At 50.5% G+C, this 11,649-nt stretch overlaps 2 protein-coding genes across 2 annotated transcripts; one reads left to right on the top strand and one right to left on the bottom strand.

Moving 5' to 3' along the window:
• Positions 1-2,507: 2,507 nt before the first annotated feature.
• Positions 2,508-4,472, bottom strand: EAH_00011560 (hypothetical protein, conserved; the record flags this gene model as incomplete). The annotated part of the gene is made up of 4 exons (XM_013394833.1): positions 2,508-3,413; positions 3,575-3,625; positions 3,765-4,127; positions 4,446-4,472. 4 exons carry the CDS (start codon positions 4,470-4,472, stop codon positions 2,508-2,510), a joined length of 1,347 nt encoding a protein of 448 aa, XP_013250287.1.
• A 5,043-nt stretch (positions 4,473-9,515) lies between these two features.
• On the top strand, positions 9,516-11,366 carry EAH_00011550 (hypothetical protein, conserved; the record flags this gene model as incomplete). The annotated part of the gene is made up of 1 exon (XM_013394832.1): positions 9,516-11,366. The coding sequence occupies one exon, from the start codon at positions 9,516-9,518 to the stop codon at positions 11,364-11,366; it is 1,851 nt and encodes a 616-aa protein (XP_013250286.1).
• Positions 11,367-11,649: the final 283 nt, after the last annotated feature.

Genomic DNA, 11,649 nt, shown 5'->3' with positions numbered 1-11,649 from the left:
ACCGTTGCCAGTCCGATATTGCGAACCGTCAGGAAGACGATGGAGACGGTGATTGTACGGAAGGGCATGAAGCGGAGACCCTTAGTGCTGTCTCGTCTATGGCTAGGTGTTTCCAGCGCATGAGCTTCGGAGGATCTTCATACTATGTGCGTCTCAGGAAAACCCTTAGGCTAAGCGCGCCTGCGCCACTAATACTAGTATCCGTGTGCATTACGGTCCTCTGTAGAAGTTTACTGGCTTGGATGTGTGTCCCTTACAGCAGTCATGCCTGACTGAACCATCATAGCTGCTCTAACGATTCCGTCCGCCGCAAGCTCATGCAATCTGCTCTTTGACTCACGCATCCAGTCTCCAGTATCCTGAACCAGCTCGAAGTCCGGTTAGCCTTTTCCACCAGTCATTTCCCGCCTAAGCTTTCAATGAGGTACGTTAGAACTTGTGTCCGTTGTTCCTAGTTAGTCATCTGGCTGCCAGCAGATAAGCGCTCCCTTGCTTTTTTCAGTTCGCTGCTTAGGCATACGAAGCATTCGGTTTAGCTCTTTTGGAGTTGACGTTGCCTTGTTAGTTTCGTGACGAAAATTCATCTTAAAGGTGCATCTGTCTCAGTCTGGCAGGTACAGGGGATACGAAGCTGACCGCATCATAGCGCAGATATTGATGGAGGTATATCTAAACATACGCGTGCACCGCAGTAGTGTGCGCTGCACGCGTATGTTTAGAATAGCATTAAATCAGTGTTGACAGCAAACACAGGATGATGAATCCCCATCATCCTGTGTTTGCTGTCAACACCGATTTAATGCTGTTTTCTGCTGAACAAACGAAACTGTAGATTTCTTGTGCCCGTCATGAGCAGTTTTGGTAGGAAGTACTACGCGCCATGTAGATCTTTGCGTCAGGGCTGAACTGAGCGGCAAGTCGCGTCGGTGGAAGACCACGACGAGGATTACTTTTCGCGTTTGCACTTTGGCAGTGTAGTCCCAAACCACAATGCCCAATTTGTAGATGACTGGGAGGTGGAAACGTGGTCGTCCCAGTGGTTGCCGAAATTTACCACCAGCTCGTTATAGTGGAGGACCTTGCAGTGACCTCTTTGCCTAGATTGAATATTCAAAACGTGTTACTTGTTTGCTTTTTTTCCTGGGTCATAAGTCCATAGCGTTGGCGCACTCCAAATCGTCTCCCGTCCATATCACACTGTCTCTGGATCTCTCTGCATAATCGTGACTTGTTTACTAACCCGTGCGGATCGCTAACGGACGCCTTGCACTCTACCAAGGACGCATTCACTGGAGTCTTCCTCTTGAGTTTTTAAGAGCATCTGCAGGTCTCGAAAAGTTGAAGACGCTCGGCATATTCAACCGACTCCGGACCATTGTTTGCTGCACTTGTAATCATGGCTGTTACATTTCATGCCACCGTAAATCGAGCAACATCTGTAGCAAGACCTGTTGCTCGCATCTGGTGACCGGTTTACGATAGCGTGAGTTGCAAGCAGCTGCTATTACAAGTACAACAATGGACTGAAGTAGGCCGCCCAAGCCATGCGTCTGTCTAGATACGGAAATGCCACCGGACTGCACTTGCCGTATTGTCATAGGCTACTGTCGAACCTACTTGCCCTGAATTCGCATTTGAGGCAAGTCGAGGTGGGACACTAATCGCGAAAGCAGCTTGACGAATGAATCAATTATTAAGGATACCTTCCAGTGTGCTATCAATGTGCGGCATGTTCTTGGGGGGCCATGTTGGAACTCCCTTCAATCCCTTGGATTCACAATACAAGCTGTTGTTCGCTGTTTTGTGCCAAGAACAATTGCGTGTGATGCCAACATTTGCAGCTGTCATGATACATGTGTGCACCTATTCGCACTGAGTGCACATTGCTGTTTATAAGATTAGAAGCCCGTCCAGATCTGAGTAAAGTTTCTCACCAAACTCCAAAGGTTACCGGCAACTTTCACGCCAAACTGAAAAAGTCAGTGCTGAGAAGCCACGATCCAACAAAGTCACCTGGACCTCAAGGAAGGGCCCGACTGTCAGGCGGCGACCTTTTCTTGTAAATGCGAGCTGACGGGGGGGTGGCAAATACAATCAATCGCTGGCACCACTCTTTCCCAGTGAAAAGGCACAAGCACAATCCCGCCTTGAGAGAACACCGGTGCACCTGAATAATTGCTTTGCTGACCCCCTGCGTCCCAACACGCAAAATATGCACCAACTCCTACACTACCAAAAAACGTGTTGAGCCCCTGCTTCCACACGAAGCCCGACTTCGCACCAGTTACAGCTAGGTACGCGGGCCGGGTGCTGGCCTCCACCTGCTTCCCGTAAGGCATAACATCAGCAGCTTCCCATCAGTTGAATCCAACCAACGGCGGGCCTGAAGTTGCAAGCATCGCATTAAAAACGCACTTCAGAGGGCCGCATGAAGTAGGAAGACGAATGGTCGAATGGTCTGCCAGGCGGGACGGCTTTTTACGTGTCAAACCAAAAACAAGGAGCAATTAGCCAGCGAGAAACAAGGTTTGCTTAAACTGCAGATGAACCTGAGGAAACAGCTGCCCATGCTCGTCCATTAGGGCCCTTGACGCTTGCTGGCGAGACATCTGGTACTCGTGGTTCACCAATGCAACTTTCCGCCGATATTCCCCCACTGCAAGTGCCGCCAGAGAGCGTTGCTGGTCATCAATAAGCTGCCTCAGCGTGCGCTGAGGGCGAGCTACGCACGCACTTGAAGTACGTTGGCCGCTGCTAATTCTGGCGTACTGTTCACGGCGTGCGCAACCACACAAAGGGCCTTTTCTGGTGCAGTGGAGGCCATAGTTGCTGCTTGGGTCCGAGCCACAGTCGTTGCAGCCATCTAGCATATCTGTTGTTTCAACCGTGCCTCTCCCTGCACGCGACCCCCGTGGCACTACAGAGCGTATGTTACAATGCCTCATTGCAAATGTCAATTGGCGGCAGATGGCAAAGCACGCGGCAATCGAGAATCGGAGGAGCAGAGCTACCAGAGAAATTGTTGGTTGCTCCTCCGCACGCGTCGCAGGATAGCATGCTTCTTCAGAGGCTGTGCAGTTCACTTGCCAATATACGGCTGAGCTTTGGGCGTCGCTCAAAAGTGCTCCATCCACGCTTCGGCGTTGTTCCACGCTGTTGGATCCAAATGCTGGGATGGCCATTGATTCCCCTAAATCTACTGCTGTTGCTGTGGCAGTAAACACCTGCAACAGCCTCCGCCATCGGGGAGTCCTTGGGGGAGCACAAAGGGGGGCTGATTCGTTTATGCGATGCGCAAGCTGTTCCAGTGGAGACAAGCCAGAAACCTGAACTCTTGTGGTACCAGAAGAAGATGCAGCCGCGCGAGAAACCTCTCCAAGGACAAGAAGCCGACCACCCAAACCTTCAACAATCTGAGGAAGAAGTTTGGGAGGCCATACATATACAGACGCTCCTGACGTTAGATCCCTTGGTGCGGAAACAAGAAACGAGAAACTGGCATTATTACGCAAATCATAAGCAACTGCTGGGCGTCCAAAACACCCCGATCCTTATGGTGAGTGAAGAGGCTCACCAAGACAAGCTGAGTCTTCTTTCCACACGGGACGCGCTGGCAGAGAGCTCTCTGAAATGCCACGAAAGCACAGGCATGCGCATATATCGATAGACGCCATAGATGGAGGCTAAGCAGTAAGTAGTTCATCGCACGCAGGGGATTGACATAGTAAAGTCCAACGGTCCTGAAGGCAAAATGTGGAGCGTACGTGAGTACTGTCAATAGAGAAGACCTCTGAAGGCTCAGCCCTGTACCAGGCGCATGAATCAGCAGACTCATGGTCGTCTGTGGAGAAGGGCTCCTGAGGGGCCTTGAAGGTGACAAGAAGCAACTGCGGGAAGGGTTTCTGCTCGTTCCTCCGCTCTAGTGCTTCGAACTCCTTTGGTGCTCCTGGTGCTTGCGGAGCTTCTTCCCCAACAGACTCTGTTGGCTCGCTGATTGTGCTCCTAATTAGCAGTTGTTGCCCCTCCTTCGGTTCAGGCTTAGGAGCAACTGAGAGAAGCATGACGTAACGAGAGCGCGGTACTTTGAGCCATTTGCTAGTCTTTGTAAGCCAATCAGCGAAGAGACACTGAATAACACATCCCTCACTTCTCAGCAGGAGCGGCTGGGCTGTTGCTCCCGTACTTACAAGTGGAGCTACCCGTCTCCTGCAGGAGGGGCCCGCGTGCCCCATCAGCAGCACTTGCAGCACTGCCGCGTGAAGGTGCTCTGGTAAAGCTGCAGCTGACCTGAAGCCTAGAAGATCGAGCACCTGAAGTTACACAGAGTCAAAAGAGGATTCAAAGTTGTTTATTTTAAGCATTTCCGCACTTTTTTAGCCCCTACAAAGCGAGAAGAACACTAGAGTTCGGAGAGCTGCAATCCGGCAAGCGACGCGAGCACACACGATACGCGACATCTGGTGGCTCACCATTTTGGCCTTCCTATTAACACTATAAAACCCCGAGAAAAGCTCTTGGATCACCTTGCTCCTGTCTCCAACAACCCTTATCTCCATACCTGCTCCCGCTGCTCATGAATTCAGAGGCGTTGAGAAGCACATGTCTTGGTGGGCTTTTCTGAACCTTCCAAAGCCAAGGTTCAACAGCCCTTCTGTTCGTTGACAAGAAATATAGAACGCTCAGTACGACTCTGAAAGCTGACGTCACAGACCGCAACTGGAAGCAACCACGGAGGACGCTCTATGCTGCTCCCTGACGGTGGAGACCTTGGGCAGCCCCTCTTAACTGTTTTGGCGTTGCCCGTGGCAAAACATTTGAGAAGAAACGCCAGAAATGACGAATAATATTTACCCTCTTCATGCAAGTGAGACCACACTGAAGGTGAATAGGGTATAGGCGGCTGCACGCCTTCGGCACAGCAAACGGAAGATGCTATGATGTGGTCGGTGCGGAGATACTACAGCCAACTATGAACATATAGACGAAGAACATATTCCGAAAATAGGACATTTCAGAAGTACGTAGGAAGGTTAAGCTTGAGCCCCCCATAAGGGCAAGTCACACACAGCAGTGCTAGGGCTGCAGGGGTCGCCGAGTTAGCACCGTTCAGACAAGCATGGAGGAAGTTCCTGCATGCTCACGTGCGAAGTGTTCTAATTAGACACGCCGAATAGTAAAAACCTTCGTTGAACTAGATGCATCATATTTTCGTGGTGCTTCTTATCATCTTTGTGGGAGCAATGCACAGCATGTTCACCTAGCTCGGTTAACCTGGGGGCTACCGCCGAACCAGTGAGCCCCGCGATCGACCGGAAACAGCCAGCTTCCCTTGGGAAATCTGTTTTGCGATCGGCAGAGTGAAATTTCACGGGACGTCATGCTGAACTAAAATGCTAGACCTAGGCAGCCGTGGAACTTTCTTGGCGAAGATTTTGTCCTTGCAACGAGTTGCAGTCGTTGCACGCCCTTGGTACTGAATGGCATACGCTGCAGCTGGCCCACTCTGTCCCTCCTTCCCAATACCGCGTATTCGGAACAGCTCTTGCCAGTCTCCTTGTAGGTAGAAAACGAATTTTGTCACCTTGATGACAACCTTTAACAGTCTCCCGTTATTCTCCTTTGGTAGCAACAATCCCCCTTGTAATACTTTAAATTGTGCTGTTGCTGGTAAGGCTTTCCAAGTAGGGAGAGCCCTCAACTTTAGCCAAGAACGCCCAACAGTGTCAAAATGCTCAAGATAAGAGTTTCCAAAATTAAGTTGGCCGCCACTCCGGCTTCGCGGCTTCGAGGTGCCCAGGGCTGATGGAGAGAGGACGTTGCCTGTCGTATTCCAGCAAATAGTTTTGCAACTCAAGGCATTCCTATATCCGAGCGCAATCAACCACCCTTTTGATGCACCCACTAACATTCTGGGGAATTAATGAGCACTTAATTGGCCCAGAGTGCCCAGCTCGCGCGCAAGTGGTGTAGCTAGCAAGGGCTACCTGCAGGTGGTGCGTGCATTTTCTATGCGTGCAGGCTCTAGTGAGGGCAAATCTCTTTGAGTTAAAAATTGTCTACGGTGGTGTTACCTGCAGCACATGGGGTTCGGTTGCGTTTACAGGCAGGCTAGCCTTGCAGCGCCACTTGCACAGAAGTTCGTTGCAACACATAATAAGCTTTTTCGTCTCTAACAGACACCGAAGAAAAAACCTGCAGGAGCCTCAATAGACACCTGAACACGTCTTCAGCACTCAAACTTCCTCAAGTCGAAGAACTTTGTTTCCTAACAGCCATTGCCAGGAACGTATTAGTGAGGGTGGCGCATATTCAGAAAGCCGACGTTTCGACAAAGCACGAAATATTCTACTGCTCGCCTTACACCGCGCTTAACACGAAGAGAACAGAAGTATCTGGTACCTAAGAAGGAGCTCTTTATGCGACTTGGTGGGAATAGGGAAATCTCAAGATTACGCGTATGGCAAGCGTTGTCTCGGTCGCATCGATCATAAATTGCTGGCACGCCTCAGGGAGAGTTTGCAAGATTTTGATAACCAAAGGGTTTTTCGGTGGCATTGCTGGCACAAGAAATACAACTATTCCGTCAAGTATGCCGAGCGCATGGCCAAGGTGAAGGCCAAGGCACTCTCTCGACGCTCTACCACTCCGGAACTGTATCCTGAAAATGGGCGCCCCTGCGACGATTCCTTTCTAAACTGTGTTATCCGTACTTCTTAGATGCTCGCAAGGCTTCGTTTTTTGTTTAGCTGAACTGAGCGGGGAGAAATACGCACTACAGCATGGGCGGCGATCTCTTGTGGTAGTAGACGCGACTCGGGCTCCGCCGATATGCCTTCCAGCTTCACTTCTCACAGATGTATGGCATGAAATGCACAGTTTCTATCTAGTGAGCCATATTAGGGTCAACGCAACAGTGTAGCCAGTGTCTAGGTCCTTTGGGTAGCCTGGGATGGTCCCCGGGGCGAAGGAATATAGCCTCACCTGGCCGTTATGCCAGCAGCTAAAGCCACAGAACAGTTTCCTACTCGGATTCTTGCGGAGTTTTCTGATCCGTTAGTGGATCCTCCAAGATATCTCAGTGAATTTCATGGTGGGTTTCTCTTTATTCAGAGGCTGCCCTAGCACCTGTGCCGTCGTGGATTAAACAGGATCGCTCATTTCATCCCCTGTTGATGCTCAGCTGGGGCAGAAAAAGTTGAGTAATAATTCATTAATCACGTCTTGAAAGTTCCGCAGTTTTCCGAAAGACGTCATTACCGATATGGACCCAAAGTTCCTCAGCGCCTTTGTGCGCGAATTCATACCCGGCATCAACATGGGCCACAACTTGACCCCCTCGAGCCGCTGGCATGCAAATCTACAAACGGAACCAACAAAGTGCAAGCTTGTCCGGTATTTTAAACTCCATACCAGTAGAGTTAATCAAAGCTTGAATTCCTCCCTTGCGCAGGATGCGTTTATAATGCAACAGTGCCCCCTACTACCTCTTCTGTACTGGAAATACTGTTGGCTGGCCCGCCGTTAGGCCCGGCTTTCGTTGATGCCTTACAGAAGGAGCTGGAAAATGGGATCCTCCAACTGATGTAGGCCGCCTACGCTGGCCACCAGTCCCACACTTATGCCCCTGTGCTCAGGACGCCTGGAAGTGGGGAGAAGGTCTTCACATGCTTTATGGGGAAACATGTTTCTGACCTTACTACAGCCCATGGCGGTCTTCTGCTAGGTTCGTGGACCCTCACTATATCAGATCTCCTGCTGCAAATGGTGACCACACAGGCAAGTATCACGAAGCCCCTTGGGGCGCAAGAAAAAACCACTTTGGAGAACTGTTAAGCACGTACCTGGCCACTGGCATCTGGCCTGCACCCAAGTAGAAATACACGTACCAACTGCAGTCAAGCCATGCTGCTCCAAACTATGCAAGGAGAGTCAGCGGTCTAATGGGAGGACCGACTCGGGCTACAAGCAAGCCAAAAGACTTAAGGTAAGTGTTACAGAGGCGCCGCGGGCATCCAGTCGTAGACGTTCTGGGTATAGCGGTCCATTGGATTATATGTGGGTTTGAGGATGCAGCATGACTTGAGTTAGAACGCACCTCGTTGCAATTAATGCCGCAAGGCACCTTGACGTGCACGTGCAAAGAAACCCCATTTTGCTCGCTCCATTGGCAGTTCAGACACCTGAGAAAATTGCTGTACTACTTATTGCGTGAAAGGCTGCCTACTCTGGGCAAGTAGGTGTTCAGTTAGCAACTTGGAGTAGACAATGTTACAGAGCATGCTTGTAGTGAACAGCTCTCACCCACAGCTGTTGCTGCGTGCTACCCTATGCACACCTACTTAGGTGCACATTGCATATCTATCGCTACACTTGGCGAATCTTCCCTTGATAAACCAAAATAACGGGAGGAACCCTTCAAAATCGCATTCGAGTCCCATATACTTAAAAGGGAAAACCATGATTAATAGAATTCCCCCCGTGTCCCCTTAGCGGGCTGGGGCCTGGGGGGCAGTGTCAACATCACTGGCCCTGACCTGGGTCATCGCCTACCAGCCTAAGCCTCAAGGCTTATTTTTCTGTCTAATGTTATTTGATTCATTTCTATTAAGATCTTAGTTTTACTCTTTTTGCCCGATAGGCCGCCATAGGACCGATTTGAGCGCCATTGTAGTGCCGGTACGGTGCACTACGCCTACAGCAAGGCAACCCCATATCCAAGAATAACTAACAGTGTCTTTTATTGCACTCACTATCACTGTAGCGAACTTCCAGTTACTTACTTGACCCTCAGTAGCCAGCCTGCACCAAGGAATTGGCCGGAAGTCGATGCACGTGCGGACTTCCAGCTGTAATCGAGCACGTTGGAAGGGGTTGAAGGCCAGCCAACAAAAATATCACTAATAAATTGACGAAGAGTCACTTAAATCATGGTGGCTAACTGTCTTTCGGTCTGCCCATCAGAAATGCCCGGGGATCGCCTACTGTCTTCCATCGTGAGCAGGGCTGGATCCTCCCACAAGTTCACTGCTTGACCTCCTGGCATTTGAGTGAACAAAGAGGTGCGGTGGCACGCGCCAGTTCAAATGCATATTTACACTTTACTTTCCTGTAAAACTCAGTTCATCAGTGTACCATCTAGAAAAGGTGGGCCCTCGACGTTCAAAGCTCTCGTAACGATTCTTGCCATGCACAACCCCATCGTGCGCCGAGCAGAAGTCATTTCATTGGATACCCTTTCCCTCAGGGTCTATTTGTAACATGAATATAGAAAGGGCTCAACGGTTTAAATTTCCCGAGCTCACAACTACGCCTGGGTTTCACCACAGTGCTGCCTCGCCCCCTTCGTCCCCTCCTTGGTTTCTTGTCACGGGCGCCCGGATTGCGCGGGCCACATATAACTGCATAGAACTGCATTAGAACAGCAAGCGGATTTTAGAGATGTGCAAATTTATTTGGGTGTTTGTAAAACCGCTGTAGTGCAGTCATATTGAATTGTTTGTCGTCCCATTGCGGAAATGCTTGTTCCTACAATGGGCACGGCAGGCGCGCCAGAATGGGAAAACGCGCAAAACACTCTCATTTCTCCGCCTTCATATAATGCAGGCGGCTCACTGGACGCTGTATCCTCTCTACAAACAGCGCCTTCAGGCGAGCTTCTGCCCAAACCAGGGACGGGATTAGGACGGCGTAGACCCCACCACAATGCCTGGAGTTATGTCTACGTTTTGGCTTCCACAGTTGCCCTTGTGGTGACTCTTGCATTGCTGGTATACTGTAGGGCCACCCAAAACAGCAGGAAAACCGGACATCTGATGCAACGGCGCTTGTCGGACAGAGAGGAGGAGGAGGACCTTGACAAGCTTTTAGAGGATTGTATAGAGTTATGGGAGGAGGCTGGCTTTTCACCTGGTGCTTCTGCTTTTGATGAGGAGCCAGCGGCGAAGAAGGCTAGGCTGTTCTTCATGTTGAAAGAATCCGCAGAAACGTATGAAAGTGGGCAGGTGGGTACTTCACAGGCGTTGCAAGCGGGGGCATTTGGGGCATTTGGGTTCCCTCATGCGTCTTCTGTGTATGAACAACCTCTTCCAGAGGAAAGCACTGCATTGATGACCCTGCAGCTAGGAGGCGTTCAAGGGTATAGAGGGGTGACAGGACCGCTTGATGCTCCTCCAGAAGAAGCATATAGAGCTGGGGATTCCGATGACAATTCTCCTGCGGGTTCGTTTCCCTGGCTTGTTTCTTTGCTGAGGACTCCTCCCAAAAACCCTGCTTTCCGTAGAGTCTTCTTCTCTTTTCACGGTCAGGGTGGTCAAGTACCTGCCCGCAATTACGCGCAAGCTGAACCGCCGAGAAGCCCGAACCGAGATCTAGGGGGAGAAGGTAGCGCTCAACGTGCACTGAGGAGAGCCCGCGCATCAGTTTCCTCACAGGCAGATGAAACATCCTCGCCATCCACGTCAAGAGACGCTTCAGGCACTGGCAGCAAAGGTTTAAGTGATGAGGATTGGATTCCGGCAGGTTCGGACCCAAGTTCCACCGGAGTGTTGAAACAGGGACCAGAAGGAGAACCCTTACGTTCTAGCATAAGACGCGGGAGGCGAAAACGTTCTAAAGAGGGCACGTCGAAAAAAGGGGGGGACCAACGAGAAGTGGATCCGGGAACAGGAACTCAAAGTTTCAATGAAATGTTGCAAAAGAAGGTTGCAGAAGGGGAACTGACCGAGGAAGACAAGACCCGTTATCATCCTTTCGTGCGGCTTCCACAGCAAGTTCCCACTGATATTTTAACTTCCTTCGATGGGTTTAACGCTTTGACAGCAAAATTTTCTGGGCGCAGTCCATTGGGCAGTTTTGCTTCGATGCGCAAAATATTTTCGAAGGCTTCGCTAAGCGCCGCCGACGTCGGGGAACTGATGGCGGATTGCGCATGTTTGATCGCCTATGCCAGGATGAAGATAGTCCTTTTCCCGTCTAGACTGAACGCCTTCTACGCCGCTAGAAGGCTGGGTGCGTTGCTCATGGTATTTGACGCCCTGGTGAGTTCGATCGCAGTCCTAGGGGATAAAATGAATGCCAACACCTGGTGGGATTCATTTGCAGAGAGCTTCACGACGGAATACACTTTCGTACCACAGGCGAGAGCCCGGCGTTCTACCGAAAAGTTAGGTATGCTTGCGCAGCGTTTGAGTGCTGCGGTGGATATCTACAAGACGGGAACGCGTCCACCCCTGAAAGAGGTAATTTATTTAAAGCGGCAGATCCTGGCCAACTTGAAAAGCTCCAGTATTTTCGATGACCCTATTTGGACAGCATGGGAAAAAGATGATGAGGTCTTCACCCGAATCGTTGAGGGTTTTGATGAATAAGCTCGAGGGTTAGCTAAAGAGTCTGCGCGTCGATTAAAGGCCACCTGCTCTCCTGGGACCGAAATATAATGGTTTATTGTCCACGCGTTGTCTGTGGCCACGGCCGCGCATCTGTATTGTTTACATGTATAAAGCAAGTGACCACCAGTCTTTCTCTGGTGGCACGCTAGTGTAACTTCAACAAGTTACGGGTGCTCGACTGTACACCTAGGCCAAACGATGCAGTTTGAGTTATTGATCTACAAGTCATGTAGGCCCGTGGGAGCGGTGGTAGCACCAGTTG

This window comes from Eimeria acervulina, genomic scaffold (assembly GCF_000499425.1).
Source record: "Eimeria acervulina Houghton genomic scaffold, Eah_scaff62, whole genome shotgun sequence".
NCBI classification, from domain to species: Eukaryota; Apicomplexa; class Conoidasida; order Eucoccidiorida; family Eimeriidae; genus Eimeria; species Eimeria acervulina.
Note: the sequence above shows the minus strand (reverse complement) of the source record. Positions and strands in the feature narration are given on the sequence as shown.